Source organism: Manis pentadactyla, chromosome 5 (assembly GCF_030020395.1).
Source record: "Manis pentadactyla isolate mManPen7 chromosome 5, mManPen7.hap1, whole genome shotgun sequence".
Taxonomy (NCBI): domain Eukaryota; kingdom Metazoa; phylum Chordata; class Mammalia; order Pholidota; family Manidae; genus Manis; species Manis pentadactyla.
In genome coordinates, this window is record NC_080023.1 from 141804075 (window position 1) to 141830964 (window position 26890).

General features: G+C 48.6%; 1 protein-coding gene across 7 annotated transcripts in view; it reads left to right on the forward strand.

Moving 5' to 3' along the window:
- The window catches only part of LOC118907518 (uncharacterized protein TP_0369-like), a 51596-nt gene that overhangs the window by 4118 nt on the left and 20588 nt on the right, over positions 1 to 26890 (forward strand). For 2 of the 7 annotated variants that reach the window (XM_057502736.1, XM_057502737.1), the window contains exons 2-6: positions 13070 to 13320; positions 13742 to 14058; positions 14883 to 14991; positions 23101 to 23174; positions 24146 to 24257. In XM_057502736.1, coding sequence (XP_057358719.1) covers positions 13070 to 13320; positions 13742 to 14058; positions 14883 to 14926 — 612 coding nt within the window. In that variant the 3' untranslated portion in view covers positions 14927 to 14991; positions 23101 to 23174; positions 24146 to 24257. Of the gene's footprint in view, positions 1 to 13069; positions 13321 to 13741; positions 14059 to 14882; positions 14996 to 22342; positions 22363 to 23100; positions 23175 to 24145; positions 24258 to 26890 lie in introns of those variants that run through there. The other 5 variants (XM_057502740.1, XM_057502738.1, XM_057502739.1 and 2 more) reach the window with 5 other exon arrangements.

Genomic DNA, 26890 nt, shown 5'->3' on the forward strand with positions numbered 1-26890 from the left:
AGAAAGGAGGCACCTCTAATGTCCCTCAAGCCTACTTTCCCACCTCCAACATCATACCATACATCTAAGGCAAAGAGCACTGCCCCCAAGTCCATCACCTCCCTGAAAGTTGTCAAATATCACCCTGTCTGGTCCCCAGTATAAAAATTCATACCTAGCCTTCCCAGACTTGTGGAAACAATATCCTCCTTAGACAAACCAAGGGTGACAATAACTGAGCTTTAAAAGCATAATAATTGACACCTCACTTCAGGAGGCTGCCTCCAGAGCATTCTCCTTAGGAATCTGGACTTCCTAGGAATCTGTTCATATTCAGAATGTTCTAGGGCTCTTACCATCTCCCTTGCTGCTGCAGGCTTTCCTAGCATTCTTCCTTCACAGCTTTTGTCATAATGTGCCATAACTCTTAACAGTTACTTATTGGACTGTGTGTTTGGTGTCCACCTGCCTGCCTGACTGTAAGCTAATGGAAGGCTGGGAATGGATCTGTGTGGTTGCTCTGCTGGCACATAGTAGAAGCTCACTAACAGTGGTTGGTTCAGTTAGTTAATTAGTAATATGAAACACACTTTATGGTTCCCCCCAAATTAATTAATTGCAATGTTGGTTTTTCAAAAATAATAACTAAATCCTCACATCAGGACAGTTCTTTGTGACTTGCAAAGGCCTTCTTAAAATTTGAATGAAGCAGTCATGTGGGTAAGGCGCACAAGACCAAGTTATCTGTCTAGATCATAAGTTGTCTACCTGATAAATAATGGCGAACATCTTACGAATTAAAGCAAACATGACTATATATGAATTAGACTGCAAGATGCATATGTGTTTTTAAGATAAAACATGAGACCAAAAATCATTCCAGTAGACCTTTCTTGTCACGCCCCTGTCCCCAGGTGGGTGTGTGCACTGTCTCCTGTTGGACTGTTGTCAGGGAAGGAAGACTTAAGAAACACATCTCATTGCATCCCCATAACTACTGTGCGGGAAGTAGGACTGTCATGTCCAGGATACTGGGGAAGGAACTGTATTTCAGTATTAATAACATAACTGAAAATCATCAAGCTCTTACTGTGCACAAGGCACTACCCTCAGCTTTTTACATGGTCTTTCTTAGAACAGACGAGCAGAGTATGTATTATCATTAATCCCCACCTCGTAGGAAAGCAGGGTTGGCAGGTTTGTTAATCATCTAGAGCTGCCATAACAAAATACCAGAGACTGGATAGTTCAAACAACAGATTTATCTTCTCACTGTTCAGGAGGCTGGAAGGCCAAGATCAAGGTGCCATTCAAGTTGATTATCAGTGAGGCCTGCCTCTCTTCTGGGCTTGTAAGTGGCTGCCTTCTCGCTCTGTCTTCACATGGCCTCTTCTCTGTGCATGTGTGGAGAGAAAGATCTCTAATTTATCTTCCTCTTCTTAGAAAGACATCAGTTATATTGGATGAGACTCCATGCTTATGACCTCATTTAAGCTTAAGGACTTCCCTGTAGGCCCAAACTCCAATTATAGTCACACTGGGGGTTAAGGCTTCAACATATGAATTGGGGGGATACAGTACAGCCCATAGCAGTGGGGTTGGGTTGCTGACATTAACTTGCACAGTCATTCACCATCTGTGAGACAGAACTGACCATGAACCAAAGTCCTGATCTAAGCTTGCTGCTGACTGTCTCCATGGTGGCAGGTGACCTGTCCAAGCTCTAGGGCAGGCCCTGTATGCCAAGTCTTCCTGCTCCAGGTCCACTGTGCCTCAGCTGCACTGTTCAGATCCCCAGGAACAATTACAGCATAGAAGCTCAGCATCAAAGTCAGCTGACTCAAGAATGAGAACAAATCTGGGAAGCAGAATTTCTCTTCTAACAGGATATGTGTCTCACCATGAGTAAAGCAGGATCCATATGATGCAGTAACAGACACAGAAACCACTATAATGAAATCCCTTCCAGTAGGATTCCTGAATGTCATACAAAGAGAATCAGCCTTTGGTGAAGGTAACACTTTCACTTACAGTAATGACTATAGACCACCTTCTACAGGACAAGTTAATCAACTCTCTATCCTCATATGAGGATAAAATATGGATATTAATAACACCTAGTTCTTGGGGTTATTGTAAATATTAAATGCATGGAAAATAGTTCAAACAATGCCTAGCATGTGGGATCCACTTAATAAATGATGGCTATTGTAATATGACAATATCTTTTTATCAGACTCAACACAATAAAATTGATTTATAGAATTTCACTTGGTTCTTCCCCAAGCTGATCTGAACACTTCTTGAGTCCTTACTCTGTTTTAAGTACTGAGAGAGACACTTTTGTATACACCTCAGAGCTAGGAATCATGTCATAATCTTGCCTGTGTTCCAGAGCTCCCTCATGGTGCCTGTCCCTTGGAAAACCATCTCTGATCTTCAATAACTTGACCACTATACAACTGCGATTTCCGAGTGACTGAAAAACTACTAATACATATGCCAGCATGTCCATTTTCTCCTTATTTCTGCCTATTGATTGTGGTTGTGTCTTCACAACTTTGCTTTTGTGAACTTTTTGGTCTCAAGCTATCCTCTCTTTACAGTCTCTGATCTAAATCTTCTCTGCTTTTTAATATGCCTTCTTAATGTCCAGGTTTATGTATGATCTGCCTGGCTCATATGAAGTAACTCATTTCCCAAAAGTTCCTTTCCTTCCACTTCACAACTAGTTCTTTTTTAAGTAGCTGAATTCAGCGCAAGATGGGATTTTCTTTTGCTGCCATCTGTATTATTTGTGAGATCGTATTGTCTACTGAGAAACTCAAGAAATAATCTGAAGCTCTGCTTTTTAGTACATGAGATTTTTACTGCTCAGGAGATGCTAGAAGGAACTATTCTGTCTTGCCCCTATTAGACCAGCTTTGAGATCCATGTTAGGAAAGCCACATCTTCCCTATCCATAGTGTTCAAGGGCCAAGAACCTGTAACCTGTAGCTTCTTCTATGATGAGTTCCTGTCCAGTGACTCACCACCCAACCTCTGTCCCCAAGGGTATGAATCCCCAATCAGATATACCTCTTCCCAGACATCCCAAGTTCATTCTCTACTGCTTCTGTTGGTTACTGTCTTTCAGAAAGGAATTCTTATTGATATTCATCTTTTCCATCCAGATATGTTCCCTGAGGTCATCTCTGCCAACCTGAAGACTCAGTAGGGCTGATGGTTCAGGAAATGGACAAACTTGGGTTTGAATTTCGACTGCAACTTTCTGGTTATGCAAACTTGTATGAATTGAGTAAATTAACTTAATTTCCCTGAAACTTCAGTTTCATTTCATTTGAATGCCATGCAGAAAGGTAATACATGTAGGCTTGCACTTAGGAAACACTCAGTAGTAATAGATGTTGTATTTATCAAATACAGTTATTTGAATTTTGGCTATTCTCTGTGATAGCCATATTACAGAGTAATACAGAGCCATGAGATTTAATCCTACTCTTTCCTGTAGAGGCTTCCAGGCTGCTACACTGGCGGTGCTTCCATTTCCTTATCTACTCAATCTCCACAGCATTTGGCTCCTCTTTTTCAGTCAAGGTTTTTCCTGCCTCTCCCTCAAATATCAGTTTCAAACCCGCCTTTCTCACTTGGGTGAGCACCCTGCCAAATAAGTTCCTCCCTCCTCATCCTCTGCCAGGAGCCTGTGATTATTCCATTCTGATCTTTGGTCAGGAAAACAATCCTGTTTTTGGATACTATCAATTTCTCATACCCTTCTTACTCTTCCAAAAAACTTATAACTGAACAAAAAAGTAAAGCCCCTCACACAAACCCACTACCCCTAAGCATTTTCCTCCTTCCTTTCCTGGCCACTCTTCTCAAACACATGATTGGTGCTTATAGCCTCTTGTTCCTTCCCACATGTCCCCTGCCTAGTCTCATTCCCACTCACATGGTCTGTAGAAAGCCCACCTTCAGGGTCACAGTGGCTCCATTCTGTCTGACTTTTTGCCTCTTCCAGGCCCCATCTCTTGGACTTCTTGTAGGTCTGCAGTTCTGCTGACCTCCTACTCCTTTCCAGATGTATTCTAATTTGCGGGGCTAGACAAAGCATGGATTTGGGAATCAAGTAAGTCTAGGGTAGATAACCTCTGCTCCATCCCTCCAGGAAGCCTTTCTGCCTCTCCTTGGGCCCCACAGCCCCACTGTTACAGATATTCATAGCCTCTGGGCTTCTCTTGCCCTAAGACAAGTTACCCAGCGACCTAGCGAGCCGAGTCTTGTTCCCTCTGTCTGTAAAGCAGGAAGAATGGCACCCAGAAATGGGAGACGGGAATGTGGTAGTGTTTGCCTAGCCCACAGTGCCTGGCCTCTGGTAGATATTTACTAAATGTTATTTCCCATCTTCCCCCCTGGCTCACTTGCTTTTCTTCTTTGATGGTTCTTGCCCCTGTCCTCACCACTACAGCCCTCTCTATACTCACTCCTATAGTAAATCAAGCCCCTCTATAAGGGTAATTGTCAATGTCCATCTTCAGAATGAGTTGGGCTCCACTCCTGCTGTGGTACATTTCCTTTCGGAGGTCAACTGAACCTCTGAGTGACCCAATTTTGAACTCATCATATTCACCACCAAATCAGATCACCCTTCCTGTTTCCCTTTTTCTGCTAACAACAGAACCTCGTGAGGAGCTATTGTAGGAAATGGGGCTGTTTGTGAACAAGACTAAATTTGAAGGGGGGACATGGGATCAGTCAGTCCTGTAGAAGATGTAATAGAAAAACTCTCCAGAAGGCTGCACAAGAGGTTAAACAGAGGCCAGTTTGGGCTTGATCTAGGCAAAGCATACAAATGAAAAGAGCTATTCAATAGTAGAATTGTAGTTTCCAAGGATATAATGAAGCAGAAGTTGAATGGCCACAGATAAGGAAGCCACAGAATTGCTCCTTTGGGGACCACAATAATATAAACATTAAGAACAACTGTCACTTAATAGTCAAGAGGTTTCCGTAGAAACCAGGACTTCTAGGAGTGCATATTTCAACCAAAGCATTCATCTTTTATTTAAATGTAGACTCTACCATAACTTTTAATGGGCCTTAGGAATTGTCTGTGCTTAAGGATAGAATTGGGAAAGAAGAGGTCCTGATGCAGTTAAAGTCAGTGATTTAAAAGTATAGATCTGGTCATACCACCTCCCCCTTAAATCCTTTTGGTTACACTAGACATCAGATTCTGGGCATGTTTGGCAAAATCCTTAAGCTACAGCACTTGTTGCTGAGCATAAGGAAAGCAAGTTAATGTTGTGTGTTGTACTAAGTTTGAAAGCAGCCCCAGGCAGAAAAGACCATCATGTTTGGAACCACCCAGACCAATGCCTGAATCCCTGCCACTTCCTAACTGTGTCCTTAGCCACATCCTTCACCACTTTGAACCTCAGTTTCCTCATCTTAGAACAGAGAGTTAAAGACTTAGTTGGGCTGGGTTGTGAGGAGGATCGAAGGAGCTAATGAATCCCAGGGCTGGGCACAGAGCCTGATGCCTTTAGTAGGCAAGCCATTCATTCATTCATTCCACAAATAGTACTTGCTATGTGCTAGTTTCCATTTGGGGCACTGGGGGTATACCAGTGAACAAAACAGAACGGATAAACATCCTCTTCTTATGCAACACAAGTGCCAGTGGGGAAGGAGCAGGGAGACAGATAAATCAAATCATTAAGTCAGATTTACAGGATGTGAGAAAGTGGTTGGTGGTAGCAAAGGAATAAAGAGGGGAGGAGAGACAGTGCTTTGGTAGTTTATTTAAATGCACCCCCGGGTGATGTTCCACTGCCTGTAGGCCAGAGAAGTCACACCCGGTAAGGGAGGTGAGGGCTTATAAGGGATTAGGAGGGGGAGGAGTGGGCAAGCTATCCTAGGGGATGTGGAGAGGTATGATTGGCTAAAGGTGACATAATAGATAACTAGAAACTTTTTTCCTTCCAAGAGGGAGGAGGCTGACATCCTGGTCTTAGTTGGCACATCAGAAGGATGGAATTCAGGAAGAGCTGTCCCCTTTCCATATAAGGCATGGACCTTGGGGTCTGGTCTGTTCTCCCCCTATGGCATCTCTCTGTTCTGTTTGCATATCCTTCTTTTTCCTTCCTCCAGCCTAACATTTGGTATATGCAAAATTCTGGTGTTCACTTCCTTCCACTGACTTGCCGTAACCCCAGGCAAGGCAGGCCAAGTCCTTGATGTCAGCTGGCTGGGAGGAAGACCTGGCTAGAAGTGACACACCTGAACTCTAGCCTCCCACATATTTCAATAACAGAAGCAGGCATCTTGGAGGCCTGAGCCAGCCCTGACAGCTAGCCACTCCCTTCTGAGGCAGTGTCTGCTTCTTTCTCCCTTTGCCCATCTGTTAATGTTTTTACAGGAGCTCAGTTAGTGAGCTCCCTGAGAGAGAGCAACTAGGCCCCAAATGGTAGTTTGTCCTTTAAGGGATCATTGCCCTTCTGATTAGGTGTGATTATGAGACACTTTAATTACCTCTTGGTGATGGGTAGGTAGGGAAATGGTGCCTGAAACAAAGACTATTTCTAGGGCAAAGTTTGGTTACAAAATGTATTTACACCATTGAGTGGGAGTGAAGTTCTTGCATTTGCCAATAGCTGATATTTCTTATGGCACTGTTGCCAGCCATGGGGCTTCCCCTCCTGGAGACAGGCTGGTCTCCTGGACCACTCTCTGGTCTCACTAAGGCCTCTGGAGCCTTCCCAAAGAGGGAAGAGTTAATGGTGGACTGGGGGGCTGCCCACTGGCCTGAAGAGCCTCTTTGGAAACAGCCTGAGAGTCTGCAGGGTTGAGGCGAGAAGGTGGCACTGTTGTTTAGAATGGCTTCTGGACATTCCTGGGCTGCTACAGACTCCTGGGAGTCATACTGCCCCCAGACAGTGGGAAGGACACCAGTGAGACCTTGGTGACCCTCCATTCTTGCCTGCCCAGGGCCGCCATCCTGCTCTTACTCTGTCCTGTTGTCTTCTGAAGGACGTGTCTTTGTGGCAGATCATATGTTCTGATTTTTGGAATCACAAGAGTCACTTATTTGACAATAACATATTGATGGCTGTGAGCTAAGCTTTGGGGCTCTTGGTTGCTATAGTGAGGACAGAAGGACTATGAATTTGTGGTTGCACACAGTGGGGCCGGGACTGCCCAACTTGTTCCCTGGCCTCCTGTTTGGAGGAATTTCAGGCTCCGAGGGGGTAGGGAAGAGGATTCCTGACACTCATCTGCCTGATCAGCCAACCTTTCCAGCATGTACGTCCTCCTGTCACCTTGGCCCAGGAACCCCGTTGGCTGGCCTGGCCTCCCAGAACCTCTCACACACCTTACTTATGGTCTTCCCACCTGCATGCATGCTGCTTGACTCTGGAGTCCTCTCTGCAGGTCAGAAGCCTATCTGTCTGTCAGGGTCTGGTTCACGTTCTTTTCAGGTGTCCTTCTTTCACGGGAAAGGCTGTTTGCCTCGGGAAGACAACCATATGATGTTAGAACCACATGGCCCCGAAAGATCACTGCAAGGCAGTTTTCAAGCTGTGCTGTTGAGGAACCCTGCTGGGAACATGCTCACTGGAGCAGTGACACTTTTCCTTAAGGTGTCCTTGAAGGAAGGGCAAATTGGTTTTAAACCACATTTGAAACCCGCTGATCTAGTCCAAGCTCCCCATTTTATGGATGAGAAGAAAGATGAGGTCTACGGCAGGGGGTTGGGGGGTGTCTTCCTTAAAAATCACCAGTGGGTGAGTGATGGAAGCACAGTGGGTCATAGCTCTGGCCTGTGAGTTCAGTTGCTTAGTTCCAAGTGTGGTTCTGCTTTTTCCTAAGAGTTACTTTACCTTGTGTAGAGTAGTAATACACATCCCCAGTCCCTGTTCTGAAACCCTTGGGGTCAGATGTGTTTCTGAATGCAGAATTTTTCAGAATGTGGAACATATACTGGATTATATGGTGCTGCTGGTGGGGTTTAGGGGCCGCACAGCATAAAACATGTCACTATTTCTGATTCAAAATGTATGAGCAGTCATTGCAGAAGGGGTAGATAGGTCATAGTCTTGTGTTGGTTCAGTTGAAGCTCTGCTGCCCAGTCAATTAACAACAAAATCAGCTTTTGGTTTTTAGAGAGTTCTGGGTTTTAAAAATTATGGATTAGGGATTATTAACCTGTAATAATAGTGCCAAACTTGTAGGGTGGTTGTAAAGACCAGATGAGAGGGAAGGAAAAACCCCAACCAGCATCCCCGCCCTGTAAGTGCCAGTTGGGTGCCCGTGCGGGGTGAGCCTTCAGCCACTGTCTCTGGTGGGTGTTGTCGTCCCCTCCCCCGTCTCTCAGTTCAGGGCTGTTTCTTCCCGACACCGCCCATCTCAGTGTGCGCCTTGTCTCCTCACCCAGGTGGTCGGTGTTGAGAGGACAGAGGGCTGTGTTTGTGTGGTCATGAGCTGTCAGGCTCACACTTGGTGTGCCGTGCTGAACTGGCCCACAGGACTTTCTCTAGAGGCCTCAGCAGTCGGAACAGGCTTAGAGAAGTGAGGCCAAGGTCCTTCTGGAATGGAAGTGAGGGCTGAAGTACAGGTGGTGGCTGTCCCTGAGAAGTGGTGTCCTGAGAGGACTGGTGTTTACTTCTAGGCCTGCTGTTGTCAGGTGGCCTGGGGACATCCAGAGGCCGCCTGGTTGTCAGTCCAGCATTTTCCACTGCACTCACTGTTTTCCAGACTGAGCCCAGGTTTGCTCAGTTCTCAGCCCCTCCAGTTGCCTGCCTTCTGCTTCACTGTGGGTGGCTGTGGATAAAATGAGAGTTCCTGTGGCCAGGATTCTCACCTGGCCCTCGTTGACTAAGCTCACTGCACACCTGTGGGCAATACATGGCTGTTGACTCTATATAAAGAGCTCCGCCCAGTGCTCTGGGTGTGACACGGTGGCAGGGCTGCAAGGCTGCAGGAGAGCAGAGGCTGGAGTGGTGGCAGTGCTGAGGACAGAGGCCCAGAGGATGGCTGTGTGGGATGACTGTGCAGAGAGGCCTGGGGGACAACTGTGCAGAGAGGCCTGGAGGACGGCTGTGCAGGATGGCTGTGCTGACAGAGGGGCCCTGAGGATGGCTGTGAGGACAGAGGGGCCCAGTGGACAGCTGTGTGGACAGAGGGGCCCAGAGGCAGAGATCGGCTTGCTGCATGCAGACTTGCTCTGAGTGAACAGGATTTTAGTGATTGACTTGCCACCTGGAAATAAAGTTGGGTATAACCTTTTCACCCCAAGAACGTTTTGCTGTCATTTTCTTCGGTCACACTGAATCCATAGCGAACTTGCCCGGGGTTGAAACCCATTGTCGAAGACCGTGGCCCTGGGCTCTGGCTTCGTGGGTCTGCTCCCTTGCCTGGGATTGGCTGAGGTATGAGCATGTTGAGTGACTTAGTTCCTGCCAATGAGACATTAGAGGCATTGGTGGTAGGAGTGGGCACCGTACATGCCTAAGAGGGAAGAATGATGGTCTTTTTCCTCTGAGAATGTTCACTTTTGAGGCCTGGAGCTGCAGCCATCTTGTGGCCATGAGGGCACCTGGCCTAGGAGTGAGGCTGGCCCGTGGAGAGTGGTCTTCTGCTTTGGGAGGTCTTTGTGTGGCTGGAGTTCAGGAAGCAGGATTGTTAACGAGCTCCCAGGTGGTTGTGGCTCTGGGAGTCCCAGGACTAGACTGTGAACATGACTGTCCAAGTGGTGGGACAGAATGTCTCCTTGAGGAGAGCAATGACAGCATCATTTCCAGAGCTTCAGGGTGCAGCTGGGTTCCTGGGGGGCTAAGGTTCTCTTGTTGAGACTTCTCTCCCTGTAGATCATACTTTTCAAGGGCAGGGACTGAACTGGGGCTTGAAGTCTCCAAGAGATGCTTGTTGACACATGTGGGTGTCCGTGTGCCTTGTCTGAGTGGAGCTGGCTTCCTGAGAGAGCCATGTTTTGGGTATCAGTGTTGTCTGAAGCAGCCTGACTAATGGAAAGGTCCAGATACTCAGTCCTGTACAGGGGGAGAAAGCCGGCAGGGCAGCAGTGGCCGCAGGGGGGGGTGGGGGTGGGGAGTGTGGATGCAGATAGGGCTTCTGGTGCACTGCATGCTGCTTACCGCCTGCGTCTGATGACAGTTGGTGTTAGGTGGGCTCAGAACTAGTCAGTGCAGAGCCAGGGCTTCAACCCAGGTCTGAGACACCCCGCCTCCCACAGTCCATTCATTCTGCTTCAGTGAGCCTGGCATAGGGGGTGGGGATGCTGTGATGTGTGATGGGGACACAAAGATGAATGTGGCCACTGGGCTGTCAGCCCCAGGAGGGCAGGGCTCTTGTGCTCTTTTGCTCATGGTTATGTAGTAAGCACCAATAACATGTCTGGCACACAGTGGGTTCTCAATTAATTGTTAAAGGAACAACTCAGCCTCAGCCTTTAAGGAGTTAACTTGGGTTCATTTACTCATCAGATACTTGCTGAGCCCCCACTGTGTGTCAGCCCCTGTCCTGAGGACCTGGAATGCAGTGATCATGAAGACCATCCTTATGCTCAAGTCTAGGACACCGAGGCTGGGCATACATATATGTGGTCAGGGCTTGCAGTGGTAGAGGACAAGGGCTGTGGGGTCACCCGAGATGCTAGGACTCTTGGTGTCATCCCTAGGGGGACTGTGTGGGTCCCTGCCCTCCTTGGGCTGAGTGTCTGATGGATTGCTATTTGGGCTGACTGAATGCCTGTGACTTTCTCTTCCCATGTCTTTTGTGCACTCTGGGGTGGACCCTTGCTGAGCAGCCTTTCTCAGGGGTGTTCTCGGCCTCCTATGTTCTGCTGACCATTCCTGTCCTGCTCTCCTCACATATGGGTGGCTCAGCCGCTTTGCTGTGAGGCCTTCTCCCTGAGACCTGCCCTCTCTGACCCTCGCCGGATCCAGCCTAACAAGGAAGCAGTGTTTTCTGTCAAGGCAGCTGGGTATAGGGGAGAGCGTCCAACTCGGTGAGGTGACAGTGCTGGTGGTGCCAAGCCAGGGGTGTGCAGTAACTACCACTCCATTCCTGTTGTACACTGGGCCAAGGGAGTCTGTTCTTGGGCTTGGAGGCCTCTGAAAGTGGGTCCCTCAGTCCCTTCACAGCTGCCCACGTCCTGTGGTAGCCTCTGCCCCTGCCCCACCACACATACCACTTGTGTCCAGGCTCCCTTCTGCCTGGAGTCTCACTTGGAGAAATTCCTCAAGCCCGGCTCAGACCTCACTTCCTTCTGACACCCTTCTGAGTTTCCTGGTGGCCTGTCCACACCACCAGGTCAGGACTTGTTGAGACTTCTCCCTGTAGATCATACTTTCCGAGGGCAGGGACTGAACTGGGGCTTGAAGTCTCCAAGGGATGCTTGTTGACATGTGTGGGTGTCCTTGTGCCTTGTCTGAGTGGAGCTGGCTTCCTGAGAGAGCCGTTCCCAAGCCTTCTGGGCTGGCCTGATAACATCCCCCTGCCCTGTTAGAGCCACGTCCTGCCTTGCTGAGCTGTGGGGACGGGCCAAACCAACTCCAAGCTAATGGCCTTTAAGTTACCTTTCCTTTTTGTTGACTAGGTTTCTCTAGGGGAAGAGAGAGAGAGAGAGAGAGAGAGAGAGAGAGAGAGAGAGAGAGTGTGTGTGTGTGTGTGTGTGTGTCCGCTCAGCTCGGTGCAAGTAGGTTTCTCTAGGGGAAGTGTGTGTGTGTGTGTGTGTGTGTGTGTGTGTGTGTGTGTGACCGCTCAGCTCAGTGCAAGTAGGTTTCTCTAGGGGAAGTGTGTGTGTGTGTGTGTGTGTGTGTGTGTGTGTGTGTGTGTGTCCGTGTCCGCTCAGCTCAGTGCAAGTAGGTTTCTCTAGGGGAAGTGTGTGTGTGTGTGTGTGTGTGTGTGTGTGTGACCGCTCAGCTCAGTGCAAGTAGGTTTCTCTAGGGGAAGTGTGTGTGTGTGTGTGTGTGTGTGTGTGTGTGTGTGTGTGACTGCTCAGCTCAGTGCAAGTAGGTTTCTCTAGGGGAAGTGTGTGTGTGTGTGTGTGACCGCTCAGCTCAGTGCAAGTAGGTTTCTCTAGGGGAAGTGTGTGTGTGTGTGTGTGACCGCTCAGCTCAGTGCAAGTAGGTTTCTCTAGGGGAAGAGTGTGTGTGTGTGTGTGTGTGTGTGTGTGTGTGTGTGTGTGTGTGTGTGTGTGTGACCGCTCAGCTCAGTGCAAGTAGGTTTCTCTAGGGGAAGTGTGTGTGTGTGTGTGTGTGTGTGTGTGTGTGTGTGTGTGTGTGTGTGTGTGTGACCGCTCAGCTCAGTGCAAGTACTGTCTCCTGTTCCCATATTTTACCCTCCCACCCTGTCCTTCCAGCCTCTCCATATATATAGACATGGTGAGGAGGCTTTGGCATGAAGCTTGGACTCCGGCTACCAAGATTTTCCCAGAATATTGTTTCTGCTAACTTATTTTGAGCTCCTAAATTATTGTTGTATGCCGTCTTTTTTTTTTAATTTCGGTATCATTAATCTACAATTTACATGAGGAATGTTGTTTACTAGACTCCCCTTATCACCAAGTCCCCCCGCATACTCCATTACAGTCACTGTCCATCAGCGTAGTAAGATGCTATAGAATCACTACTTGTCTTCTCTATGTTGTACAACCCTCCCCATGCCCCTCTCTACATTATGTCTGCTAATAGTAATGCCCCCTTTTCCCCCTTATCCCTTCCTTCCCACCCGTCCTCCCCAGTCCCTTTCCCTTTGGCAACTGTAGTCCATTCTTGGGTTCTGTGAGTACCATCTTTTATTTTACATGGATGCTGCACAGAAAGGGGAGTGTGGGATTGATGCGCGTGCTCTGTCGTTGGGGTTTGGGGGCAGCGCCCGAGGGGGGCGGGGTCTGCCCGCAACCAATGCTACGCACACTCGTCCCACCGACCAGCACCGCCCACTTCCGGGGTCCGCCGGCGCACGCTTGTCCCACCCGCCAGCACCGCCCACTTCCGGTGCCCGCTGCGCACGCTCCTCCCACCGGCCAGTGCCGCCTACTTCCGGTACCCACCACGTGTCCTTCCAGCTGCACCATCACCTGCTGCAGAGAAGGAAGCTCCCTTACCTGATTCCGCCTGCCGCTCGCCGTGCCTCCCGCTCACACCGTCCCCGCCGGCCAAGGCCTCCCCCCGCTGATGTCACCGTCGCTCGCCAAAGCCCTGCACCGCGGGCCGAAGCCCTCCAACAGCGGCTACCTACCGCCGGCGCCAGGGCCCCACCTTGCCAGGGATCCTGCGCCCTTCTCACGCAGGCCTGGCCTCGCAGCGGCAGCTCACCGTAAGCAACCATCCCCAGGGGGCAGGCGGCTTCGGGGCGGGGAAGGAGTCTGCTGCGGGGAGCTGCGGGCTGTTGCTCCTCGGCGGCGGGGTCTGCGGTCGGGTGCGGAGTCCAGCCCGCCGTCTGCAGGTGCACCGTGAGAGGCGGTGGCGGGGAGCGGGGTCTCCAGTGGGCGGCAGTGTGGACAGGCTGCGCTCCATGGTGGGCCGTGGCGTCCGCTGCGCGAATGTCTGTGCCCGAGGCGGACCTCCGAGGCTGCCGTCGGCAGGTGCACAGCCAGAAGCAAGGGCAAGGCGACGGGGGCGTTGGCAGTGGGAGGGCAGTGTCCATGGCTGGCAATGGCGTCGGTTCCGGGGCGGAGGGGCAGCGGCATAAGGGGACGGAGTCGGCCCGCAGCCAACGCCCAGCATGCCCCCCGCAGCCCCGTGCCAGGCAAAGCCACTGGCCTCCGTCGCCGCTTCTCTCCACCAAAGCGCAGCCACCCATCCTGGAGCCCGCCTCTCTCCTGCGCTACCCGCCGGTGCCTCCCGCTGACACCCGCCCTAGATGCCTCCGCCACCACTGCCCTCCAATGCCTTCTTCCACTGATGCCGACGTTGCTGCCTTCGCCAGCGCTCACTGCCCTCCATTGCGAGATCCCTCAGACTCGTACCACTGCCAGCAGGGGCCCCCCTGCCAGGGACCCGGCTCCCTGGTTCCCATGCAGGCCTAGCCGCCTTGCAGCAACCTTAGGTCATAGTAAGTAGCCACCCCCATGTTGGCTTTTCTATCAGGGAGTTTGGGGGTGTTGCATGGTCCTTGGGAGGAAAGTGGAAAGCTGTGGGTGGGCATTGGAAAGCAACGGGCAGCGCATGCACCTACCCAGCCAGGAAGGTAACTGGGTCTCAGCCAGGAGCTCCCCAGGCCCGTCAGCTTCTCTGACTTCGGGTAATGGTTCAGATGTCTGGTCCGTGGGTACGTGGGCATGGCTGCTGCGAGGGTGCATCTGTAGGGTTCGGGGGGGGTTTCCTGTGCTCCCAAACGGGTCAGCGCGGGAGTAGTCCAGTAGTCCAGGGAGTGTGTCAAGGTCCCTATGGCTGCGTGATGGCGGCTTGGCCCACTGGTGAGTGTGTCGCTGTGGTGTCTGCTGCCCTCCTTCTCACGCGCGCGCATGTGTATGTCTGTGTGTGTGCGGTAGCTCTTGCACGTGTAGTGTCGTATGAGAGCACTATGCGGCCTGGGACAGTGTTTGTGTCTCTGGGTGCCTGTGCACTAGGAGAGCTTGAGGAAGGCAGCTGGTTTTCCATTAACTGCCTAGCAGAGAAGTCAGGTGGGGAGACTGGGGAGGGCTGCTGGGGAGATTGGCCTCAGCAGGGAGGCCCCTGGAGCATGCATAGTCATAGGTGAGAGCATCCTTCCCCACCTCCTTCCACCTGGCAGGTTGCCTGCAAATCAGGGCTTCCCCTGTGACCCACTGCCCCTGCCTCCGAAAAAGCCATCTGCTAGTGGACTGTCCCTTCTTAGTGGAGAAGCCCAGTGGGTGAGGTTCACCCTCTTAGTGACATTTTTGTTTTTCCTATAAGGTCTCCACAGAGAACAACTTCGTCTGTCTGAAGTCAACTCATGAAAGTTCTACTTGATCCATTTCTGCAAACATCTGCTGTTCCCTACCTTCAGGGTCACACGAGGCAGGTAGGTAAGTCCTTTTAGCATCCTTAGCAAGCCCCCATTCAGTGTCCTTCCTCATCCGATAGCATTACAGAGAGCACAGCTGTTCTCTGAGAAACCTCCCTCCTGCTTTCTGTGGTGGCTGCATCAACTTGCAGCCGTTGTCCCACCAGCATTCCGTTGTCTCCACATCCTTGCCATCACCTGTAATTTTTTTGTCTCTTGGATTTTGGACAGTCTGACTAATGCGACGTGACATGTCATAGGATTTAATATTGCATTTCCCTGATGATGAGTGATATTGAGCATCTTTTTATGTCTGTTGGCCATCTGTATGCCTCCTTGGCAAAAATGTCTTTGAAGTAGGTGAGGGGTGAGAAAATGAGAATATTTGATATCTTGATCTAGGCGATGGTGATGTGTGTACATACATTAGACTTCATCGAGCTTTGTGATTTGTGCATTTTATTGTATGTATTTTGGTGTAAAGTTTTTTTAAGAACAAAAGTTGTGGTCCTTTGACAAGGGTCAGTGTTGGAGAGACACACAGCGTGTATTCTGGCACTCTGTGGAGGTGAACTTGGGCTGCTCTAATATACATGCATCTGTGGGTGTAGGAATGGGTAGTTTCTGTCGTGCAGCTGTCTAGGCAGGCTACTTAGTGAAGTGGTCATTCCTGCTTGCTGATGCAACCCAATCTGGTACATGCTATTAGAAAATTAATAAATAATGAAGTACAGTATAGGAGTTAAAATTTTGTTCCATGGTGCTATCAAAACAGAGGGTAGCTTTTGGACAGAGGAGGTGAGGAGGCCTGAAGCGCACATAAACTCCTGGCCCCCCTCTCCTTGGCGTTACTTACAGACCCTGATGAGCACCGGGAAGCCCAGCCAGAGGGTCAGTTTCCTGGGGTAAATGTCAGGTAGCATCGAGTTCATTCTCCCTCTAGGCTTGTGTCTCCCAAGGCCTTAGCCTGAGTTGAAAGGGGCATACTATGGAAGTATGAAGGACTTAGACCTATAATTTAACATTGACAAAGTTATGTAAATTTACTAATACTTCAATAATTGAGAAAGAGGTTATGATATTGGCTTGAAACCATTTTTTGGTGGTTTGATTCCTTGTCTGCTTAAGTTGACAAAGGCAGGCTCCTCAAATGTATGGTAAGGTGGGGAGCAACTGTGTAATCATTCAAGATTGGTATTAGTTCTACTATGTGCACTTCTCATTTAGAAACTGAAGCTTCTCATTATAAAAACTATAACGACAGTTAGTGAAATAAAGGATCCTCTGGGCGACACAGTATTTCATGTTGTGTAAGCATCTGGGTAATCAGAATAACGTGGTATTCCTGAAAGTCTGAGAAAATGTTGAGGGGGGGAAAATTATACTAACACCTACAAATATAATTGTAAAGTGAATCTTTGCTCATATAGGGTTGAAGGTATATCCTGAAAATAGAGGAAATCAATGTACAAATCCCCCCATAATAGCAAAAACCGCACCTATGGAGAGCACATAATAAAATGGGCTGTACTACATAGTAAGTATCATAAAGAATAATATCTAATGGTGAATTAAGTAGTACAATACCAGTTAAGCCCCCTACTGTAAACAAGAAAATAAAGCTCAGGGCCCATAATATGGCCGGGGATCATTTTACATTTGCACCGTGCAGAGTTGCTAATCAACTGAATACTTTCACACCTGTTGGAATTGCAATAATTATAGTGGCGGATGTAAAACAGGCTTGTGTATCAACGTCTATGCCTACTGTAAATGTATATGCTCATATAATGAAGCCTAGAAAGCCAATTGACATTATTGCCCAGACTATGCCCATATACCCAAAAGGTTATTTTTTCCCAGAATAGTAGGTTACAGTATGAGAGATGATTCCAAAGCCAGGAAGGATTAAAATATATACTTCGGGATGACCGAAAATCAGAGTAAGTGTTGATATAAAATTGGATCCCCTCCCCCAGCAGGATAAAAAAATGTGTTTAGGTTGAGATCTGTTAAAGCATAGTAATGCCGGCAGCTAGAACATGGTAGAGACAGTAGTAGGAGTACGGCTGTAACTAGAACTGATCACACAAGTAGTGGAGTTTGATATTGGCTTATAGTGGGAGGTTTTGTGTTAATAATAGTTGTGATGCAGTTAATAAAGCCCCTAGAATTGACACCTGCTAAGTGAAGAGAAAAAAAGGTTAAATCCACTGAGGCCCTTGCATGTGCTAAATTACCTGCTAAGGGGGGCATATACGGTTCACCGGGTTCCAGCTCATTTCGACTGTAGAGGATGCTAGGAGAAGAAGAAAGGAGGGAGGGAGGAATCAAAAGCTTATGTTATTATTTATATGGGGAAATGCTATGTCTAGGGCACTAATTACTAAAGGCACTAGTCAGTTTCCAAAGTCCCCTATTATAATAGGTATCACCATAAAGAAAATTATTAAAAAGGCGTGCGTGGTTATGCTTACATTATAGATGTGGTCACTACCTAAGAGGGTCCCAGGCTGGCCTAGTTCAGCACTGTAAGGAGGCTTAGAGCAGGTCCCACTATTCCAGCTCAAGTGCCAAAAAGAAGGTATAATGTGCCGATGTCTTTGTGATTAGTTGAAAATAATCAACGATTGATGAACATGGGTAGGGTGGCTGAATAACTATTAGACTGTAAATCTAAAGATAGAGGTAAAGTCCTCTTCTTGCCAAGTCCTGAGGTGTTTTACATACTGAATTGAAAATTTAGAGAAGCAGCTTCAATTCTGCCGGGACTTCTCTCGCCACCTTTTTTTTTTTATGGCGGGAGAAGTAGATTGAAGCCAGCTGATTAGGGTTTTTAGCTGTTAACTAAAGTTTCGTGGGTTTGTATCCCATCAATCTAGTGAGGATTTAGCTTAATAAAAGTGTTTGATTTGCATTCAAGTGATGTAGGATAGAGTCTTACAGTCCTTAGGATCAGAAATTAAGTGTTTTATACTTGCTTAGAGCTTTGAAGGGTCTTGGTCTGTGTAATCTAAATTTCTAGTTTCGAATTGATATGGTCAGAATTAGTGGAAGTATTTATTGTGGATAGAATAATTAGGGGTGGGGCTAATTTTATGTGTTTTGTAGTTTCAAATTGTCACTTTTATGTTGTTGGTTATTGGGAATATTGTTAGTGTTGTGGAGTCAGCGCATATAAAAATATAAGTTTAGTAGAGCTATCGCTGCTATTATTGGCAGTATTATGTTTTTTCTGCTAAGTTCTTGAATTATCATGTACTTAGGTAAAAATCTGGATAACGGTGGAAGGCTTCTATAGTGATTAGTTAGCAGTGTCATATTTGATAGGTGAGACAAAGATAAGGTTGTTGTCGACGAGTTGTATACTAGCATTATGAATATTGATAGGGTCATTATAATATACATGAGGAGATTTAGAATAGTAATAGTTGGGTTATATGTTGTTGTTATTATTCAACCTGTGTGGGCAATTGAGGAGTAAGCTATAATTTTTTGTAATTGAATTTGGTTTAGACTCACTCAGCCTCCAATTAAAATTGAGAGAGTTGCCATAGGTATTATCAAGTTTATGTTAACTGTGGGTGAAATTTGACACAGAACTGAGATGGGTGCGAATTTTTGTCGGTTTAATAGTAGTATGCCCTATGACAGCAGGGTTCCTTGTGCTACTTCTGGAACTCAGAAGTGGAATGGGGCTATTCCCAGTTTTATGGCTATGGCTGTGATAATGATGATAGATGCCATGGTATCATACATTTTTGTAATAGCCCATTTTCCAGAGAATATGAGATTGGTAGTGATGGCTAGCATTAGTAATATAGATACCGGCGGTAGCTTGTACTAGGAAATATTTTGTTGTTTGCCTCTATAGCTCGTTGGATTGAATTTTTTCATTAAAATAGGAATTATAGCAAGTATTTTTATTTGGAGTCCTGGGGGAGACCTGGAGAGAGCCAGATGGACTGCAGTGCTGTAGAAAGTGCGGCGGGAAAGGGGAATTGGAGAGAATTCAGGAGCCCAAGGCCCTGGGTTAGGAGTGGAAGCCTGGCCTCACCTGCTTTTCCAGGAACGTGGCTGTGGGTGTGGATTCAGCCCATGTGGGTCCCTCTCCTATACAGCAGCAGCTGAATGCTGGTGTTGCTGGGCAGGTCTCTCTCTGGGTACTAGGTGAAACGTCACCCCGAATCAGGGACAGTTCTTGACTCTGATAGGGAAAGAATTCTTGACCAGGTCAAACGTGTGCCAGGAGGAAAGGAATTCATTAAAGCAAGAGTAGAAGCAAATGTCAGCAGCTGTGCAGGCAGTAGAGAGCAAGGCAGAGCAGAGGGAGAAAAGAAAGTTCACTGAATTGCTGCTTGGCACAGGGCATATTCCTTGGCAATTCCTGGCATCCGGTGTCCACTTGATCTGCACGGCATGAGAATTATATCCCTACAGTCCCAGAATTTGGGGAGCCATAGAGCACTGGATAGAGTGAGATTATGTCCTAAGAACTACTCCTTCCCCATTGGCCTTACATAAAACAGGGAGAGAGAAAAGGATTATAAAACTAGAAAGCTGAATAAAGTAGCAAAGTGACAGAGACATTTACCTCTGGACGTGGAGGTCAGATGGTTTTTGTCTTAGGGTAAAGAGTTCAGAGAAAAGTCCAGTTGGCTTGTGCAACAAGAAGGTTCATTTACTGTCAGACAGTGTACACACCCAGACGGGAGTGCAGGTGACCTGAGAGAGGAGGCGCAGTTCAGGGCCTTTTGGGTAGCTCTGGGCGTTAAGGCATGCTGCATACAGGTGATTCCTAATTCCTTTGAAGTTTTGTCTTAAGAGTAAGAGTTATTCAGGGAACTGTGTTGATCCAGATCTCAGCATTTTTTATCCCCCTAGGTTCATTCGCCCTTCCCAGGTCTCTCTCCCATCGTGGTTACAAGGTTCCTTAATTGATAGAGGGGCTGGAAGAAGCAGAACAGCATGAAGATGAAGTTAAAGTATAAAGTGGGCTTTTTTTAGGCTGAGTGTATTTTACAGTGGCATGACGCTCATCCCATTTCCCTGCTCTGTGTCACTGCGAATGCAGAGAGTGGATTGAGAAGGTGTCTCAAAAAACTTCTGCACTTTCGTTTGACGGTCAAAACTTCTTAATAACATCCAGCTAGTTCTCATCTTGGTCACCAGAGGCAGCTGCGAACGGGTGACGGGGGTGCTGTCACTCAGAAGTGGGACCTGCTGCTTAGACATTCTTTGTGCTCCATTGTAGTCAGAGCAGCATAAAGTCTGCTCATAATCAGGAAATTAAAATTCTAGGTTTGGGAAAATCCCCCCCAACTACACCCTATTGTGCTGCCTTGCAAGTGCTCACACAGCCAGGAAGCATCACCGGCGGAAGTGAACCTTGCGCTGCCCCATTCGACATGGTGATGGGGAGTCGCTGGGCCACCTCCTCTTTCTTGTCGGGTTTTTCCACTCTGAACCCTGAGAGGAGTGGAGCCCCTTGCATTGCAAAGCTGAGTACACATGGCAGCTGTTCAGCTGCTCTGACTCTAGGATTTTGTTCTTCATAGGCCCCTGTGTGTAAGGCTGGGTGGTGAGGTGACAGCTGAGGCTGGGGGAGTGGAGAGCGGCTGACAGGAAAACAGACTCCTGAAGCCCTTTCTCCCATCTGTCTGCCAATGTCCCTGGGGAGGAGGGCCTCCTCGGCATTGGCATATGCCAGAAGCCTTGACTTTATCCTCCTGAAAGGGATCGTCTCTGGTGCAGATCAATGACACAAGAAGGAAGGAAATAATAGTGGAAGTGGGAGCTCTGTGCCTTCTCTCAGGGAGAGAGAGGTCCCTGCAGGCATTATGGTTATGTGGGGAAACCTGTTGTGATGTAATGATTGATAAGAAGTAAATATTTGGTAATTCAGATGACCAAAATACATTTCCTAGGTATTTTTGCTCCTCATCCACAGTTCCTGAAAATCCTTCTGAGCCATAACTGTCCAATGGGTGTCTTGTTAGGTTAATGCAGAGGCTTTGGGGCCCTAGCCCAGGGTAGAGGCTGGTTGCCAGGGGCACCGGGCTTGTGGTTAGTGGGTGGGAACTTTCAGCCCCCAGCCCCCAGGGAAGGAAGAGGAAAGGGATGAGGGCTGGAGGTTGAATCAGCAATGGCCAGCGATTCAGTTAGTCATGACTCTGCAGTGAAGCCCTCACAAAACCTCATGAGAAAAGCACATCTCTCTCTCAACTTCTGCTTCTCTATCAGAGCTTCCATGCTTGGGGAACCAGGTAACCTGCACAGGCCACCATGACAGGCCCTAAGTCCCGGGAGGATAGAAGCTCCTTTACTTGGGACCTTGCCATGTGTGTGTGCATGCGCTGTTGTGTCCTTTATGGTACTCTTTCTTAAACTGGTAAACGTGTTTTCCTGAGCTGCTGAGGCCCCCTAGAAACTTGGGCAGACCTAAGGGGGAGGTCTTTGGAACTTCCAATCCTAGCCTGTATGTAGGTGGGAAGCACAAGCTAATTGCATGGGCCTGGGAACCGGGCTCTGGAGTTGGGGTGGAGGGCAGTCTTGAGGATAGAAACCCTACCGTGGGGAATCTTGTGCTGCGTCCAGGCAGATATCCTCAGAGTTGAGTTCTCAGAAACCCTGCTGGTGTTTGAGAATTGCTTGGTGCTGTATGCATTGGAAACAGGTCCGGTATCCTGAAGGGAGTTCCACTGCTGTGTATGAAAAAGAACGCTGGGTCATATGATACCGCTATGGATATTTTTAGGAACCTCCACACTGTTTCCCATAGTAGCTGCACCAATTCACATGGTCACCAACAGTGCACGAGGGTTCCCTTTGTCCACTTCCTCATCAACGCTTGTTATTTCTTGTTTTTGTTTTTTTCTTTCTTCTTTTGGTACCAGCCATTCTGACTGGTGTGAGGTGATAGCTCGTTGTGATTTTTGTGTGTGTGTGACCGTTAATGTACAATTACATGAGCAACATGGTCACTAGCCTCCCCCTCCCATTATCTTATCAAGTCCCCCCACCCCATACCCCATTACAGTCACTGTCCATCGGCGTCGTAAGACGCTGTAGAATCCCTACTTGTCTTCTCTGTGTTATACTGCCTTCCCCGGGCCCCGGCACCCCCGCCGCCCCCACCCCCTACATTATGTGTGCGAGCCGTAATGCCCCTTTTTCCCACTTATCCCTCCCTCCCCAGTCCCTTTCCCTTTGGTAACTGTTAGTCCACTCCTGGGTTCTGTGAGTCTGCTGCTGTTTTGTTCCTTCAGTTTCTGCTTTGTTCTTTTACTGCACAGATGAGTGAAATCATCTGATGCTGCTTGTCTTTCTCCATCCTGCTCATTTCACTGAGCATAATACCCTCTAGCTCCATCCGTGTTGTCGCGAACGGTAGGATTTGTGTTCTTCTTACGGCTGAATAATATTCCATTGTGCATATGTACCACCTCTTCTTTATCCATTCATCTACTGACGGACGCTCAGGTTGCTTCCATTTCTTGGCTGTTGTACATAGTGCTGTGATAGACATAGGGGTGCATATGTCTTTTTCAAACTAGGCTCCTGCATTCTTAGGGTAAATTGCTGGGAGTGGATGGAATTCCTGGGTCAAATGGTATTTGTACTTTTTTGTTTTTTGAGGAACCTCCATACTGCTTTCCACAATGGTTGAACTGAGATTTACATTCCCACCAGCAGTGTCGGAGGGTTCCCCTTTCTCCACATCCTCGCCAACGTCTGTTGTTGTGTGTCTTCCCGATGGTGGCCATCCTGACTGCTGTGAGGTGATATCTCATGGTGGTTCTAATTTGCATTTCTCTGGTGATGGTAGCGATGTGGAGCATCTTTTCATGTGCCTGTTGGCCACCTGAATTTCTTCTTTGGAGAAGTGTCTGTTCAGATCCTCTGCCCATTTTTTAATTGGATTATTTGCTTTTTGTGTGTGGAGGTGCGTGGGCACTTAATACGTATTTTAGATGTCATCAACCCCTTATCGGATACGCCATCTATGAATCTATCCTCCCATACTGTCGGATGTCTTTGTTCTACTGATGGTGTTTAAACAGACTCTTACACCCCCCTGCCATTTCATTCCAATTCTGAGTCAATTTTTTTTTTCCCCCCCCTCAGAGCACCGACCCGCCAAGGAAACTGGAACGAAGAGGAGAAGATGTGATACGGGAACCTCGAGCCTAAACTGAGAGGTGAGATGGTGGAGACTGGTAGTATCTTTCCATGTGCTGCTTCCAAGGTTCACAGGGAATAAAGGTTGCCACGGAGGTAAGGCCCGGGATGTGGACATCACCTGGTATCGGTGGAGCCACCTAGCCACTAGCCATTAATGGGAAGGCTAGCGTGCGGCACTGTTATTTCCTGCGGAGGTACACGTGCGGCGTCCCCCCGTTGCAGTTCGGTCAGACCCCGTGTGGGACTGCCCGGGCACTGGCCGGGGTGGATCTGAGAGCTCTGCCCGTTCCTGCTGGGCTGCCCCAGCATCCCTCTCAGAACAAGGCCTCCAAAGTGCTCCTGGTAGAGAGACAGAGAGACAGAGAGAGAGAGAGAGACAGAGAGAGAGAATTATGCCCAAGAGACAGGGGCAACTTTTTGCTGGAGCTCCATGAGCATGTTTCTGATTGTGATGTTGAGATCCCTTTCACAAAGATTGATCGAGTCCTCCAGTTACCAGGTTCCTTTGACTTTGACGCTTCGTATTTGTAGGTGGCGCCCTGTAGCGCCCAGAAGCTTTTCTCTCTGGAGCTGCTCAGCCCTTGGGGTGATGGCAGGCAGGGGTCACGGGAGCGGCGCTGGTGCCCACGGGAGGAAAGAGGTCTTTCCTGCTTCCCGGCCGCAGTGCCTGTCTCCACCGCCAGGGCCAGTTTGCGGAGCACGCAGGGAGAAGCCTCTGTGCTTTGCACCCGTAGCTGCCGTAGGTGGGGCCGTCCTGTCGCTGGCCTGGCGCGATGGAGGGGGGCAGCCGGTTTGCGAGCCGGTGCTGGCGGGGGAGGAAGGTGCAGCTCCTAAAAGTTCCCCCACCTGCTGGGCAGAGTGCACCCGGACAGTTTTGCGCACCTGTGCTTTCTCCTGAGCGGCAAGCTCTGTGCAGCCCTTGCCCCTTTAGCAGCTCTCTCGCTGTTAGGAAGTCTCTCAGACTGCCCGCCTTTCTTTCATCCCACAGCAGCCGGATGTGGATCCCTGTGTTCCGCAAGTGGCAGGAATCTCCAGTCTCTCCAAGTACTCCGCCTGTCTTTGCTTTCCAACCCCACCGATCCTCCAGAGCATCACGTAAGGTAGGTTCGTGCTCCCAGAGCAGATCTCCAGGGCTGGGTGTTCAGCAGGCCTAGGCCTCCACCCGCCTCCCCGTTTCCGTTTCTCTTCCTCCCTCCGGGGAGCTCGGGTGCGGGAAGGGCCTGCCGGGTCCCTCTGGATCACGGCTTTGGTACGTCACCCTTCACCTTGAGGTGACAGCCTGCCGCGGCAGCCTCCTCTCCTGCTTCTCTTCCAGGATCTGGTGTAGTTATATTTCCGCATTGTATGTGTGTGTGTATGTATGTATGTATGTATGTATGTATGTATGTGGTTTTTGGAGGAGGTTTCTGCCTCCCCTCTCACACTGCCGTCTTTAATCCCACCAAGCCATCTTTAATTTTTTTTTTTTTTTTTTTCTTTTTCTTTTTCTTTTTCTTTTTCAGTTTCACTTGTATAGGGTACCTTTTCCCACCCCTTCAACTTGTAGTTTGTCTGTGTGCTTGGATCTCAAGTGAGCCTCCTGTAAGGGAGCACGTAGGCGGTCTTGAGTTTTCATCCATTCATTCAACCCTGTGTCTTTTGTTGGGAGCATTTAAAGTCTTTCCCTTTACTGTGATAATTGATAGCTGTGTCCTTATGGCACTTCTTCAACTTGATTTCTATCTTCTTTTTGCTTGTAGTTCTTCTCTGTGCTTTCATCGTTGCTCTCCTGGTTATGAGCGATAGCTTTGTTGAGTATTATGCTTTCCTACCTGTCTGTCTGTCTGTCTGTCTGTCTGTGTGTCTATCTATCTATCTATCTGATCTCTCTACTCTCATCTATCTACTGTCATGTCTGTGTCTGTCTATCCAAACTATCTAATCCATCACCTATCTGTCTGTTACCTGTCATCTATATGTATCTATATCAATGTGTCTGTCTAGCCTATATGTATCTATATCATCTATCTAGTCTATCATCTTATCAATCTATCTACCTGTCATCTATCTATGTGTATCTGTAGGTGTCTGTCTAATCTGTCCACCTGATCTATCATGTATCATCTATCTAATCTGTCTGCCTATTCTATCTAATCTCTATGTATCTGTATGATCTATGTAATCTATCATTCTATCTTATCTATCCGTCTATCAGTCTAATCTAATCTGTCCATCTATCTAATGTATCTGTCTAGCTATCTTCCTGTTCGTTTATTTTGTCCGTTTTTGTCAACGTGTACCGTCACTAGGCGCGCAGTCATTCCTCTGTCTCCTTCTCATTCTTGATGCCTTGTGTTTGTTTCTGTGAGTTAGCTGTGTCTTTGGGTCTTGAGAGGAGTGGCCGTGGGTTGGAACACCTGGGTAGGTGGCCCGAGTCCGCTGGGTGTACATGGCCGGCTGGACTCTCTAACCAGTGCGGGCTGGGGCCCTCCGGGTGCTCTGCCCTGGGGCTGGCCCTGCCGGGGCGGCTGCGTGAGCTGCGGGGCACATCCGAGGCCCCACACAGGGAGCACCCCGGCTGGCCTGCTGGGGCCGAGGCAGGTACACGCCCAGTAGTAAGTCTTTGTGCCTGCGCGCCGATGTCACCTCGGTGGCCCTGCCTGGCTGCCCATCTCCAGAGAGCATGTGCAGTCGCAGGTTCAGTGAGCCGCCTTTTTGGGGACACGCGGGGCTGGTGTGGGCTAGTGGCCCGTGGGCTTGCTGAGGTGGCAGGCCAGCTATCTCGCGGGGAAACTGCTCCCCTCTGTTGTCAAGGTGGAGGTGCAGTTTCAGTGCATCTCGGCATTTAGATGTGAGTGAGGTCTATCTGAAATGGGATAGTAGCATTTAGAGCTGTGTTTTCTGTTCGTATGGAAAGGGTGCTGTGCATAAAGAGTTGGGTGGCGGTGGCAGGAATTCGAGGAATGCTGATGTCCTTGCATTTATTTATGTTCTGTTAAGGAAAGTGATTCCGAAGTAACTTTCTACTCATGTATGAAGGTGGTGCGTAAGGTCACCCCACGTCAGTCATGGTGAGATGAAGTGAGGTAGTAGAATTAAAGCCTGTACCCCTTGGCCTTATACGTAGGAGACGCACCATGGGTGCTCTTTGCTGTTCTCCTGTCCTGGCTTATTGCCTTAACGAACGTGATGGTTCAGAGTGGTCCCAGCGACATTTCCAGCAAAATCTTTCTACAATTGCATAGAAACACTTGGGATATCTATATCCCCAGAGGCTAGTGGAAAAGTTTACTCTTTCTGGTCACTGTTTGCAAGTTGTTCGCTCTATCGCGCATTTCTTTGTTACTTTTAGACCGATAGGGGCAGTGGTACACACACACACACACACACACACACACACACAAACATGTTTAAGAACCAAAATGAAAAGAGTGGTTTTCTGTGTCACAGCGGGGATTCCCTAGCCTGCGGCGAGCTCAGAGCAGTGGCAGAGAAGAGGGAAGGGGCCTCGTTAGCCAACCCGGTCTCCCTCCTCTGGACTTGCCTCCCCCTGGGCTGTCATCCCTTAAACGTTCAGCACGCAGACCTCGCGTGGAGCACGCACAGTCATAAAACGCGGCTACTTCCACATCCCAGTCACTGGGGCGTGGGGCATGTTACATTGTTAGGTGTGGCTCAAAGCATTATCACTCGTGTATGTGAGTTCTTCCTCTGTAGCAGAGTGAAAGAGTAAAGAGAGCCAGAGGCATATTAG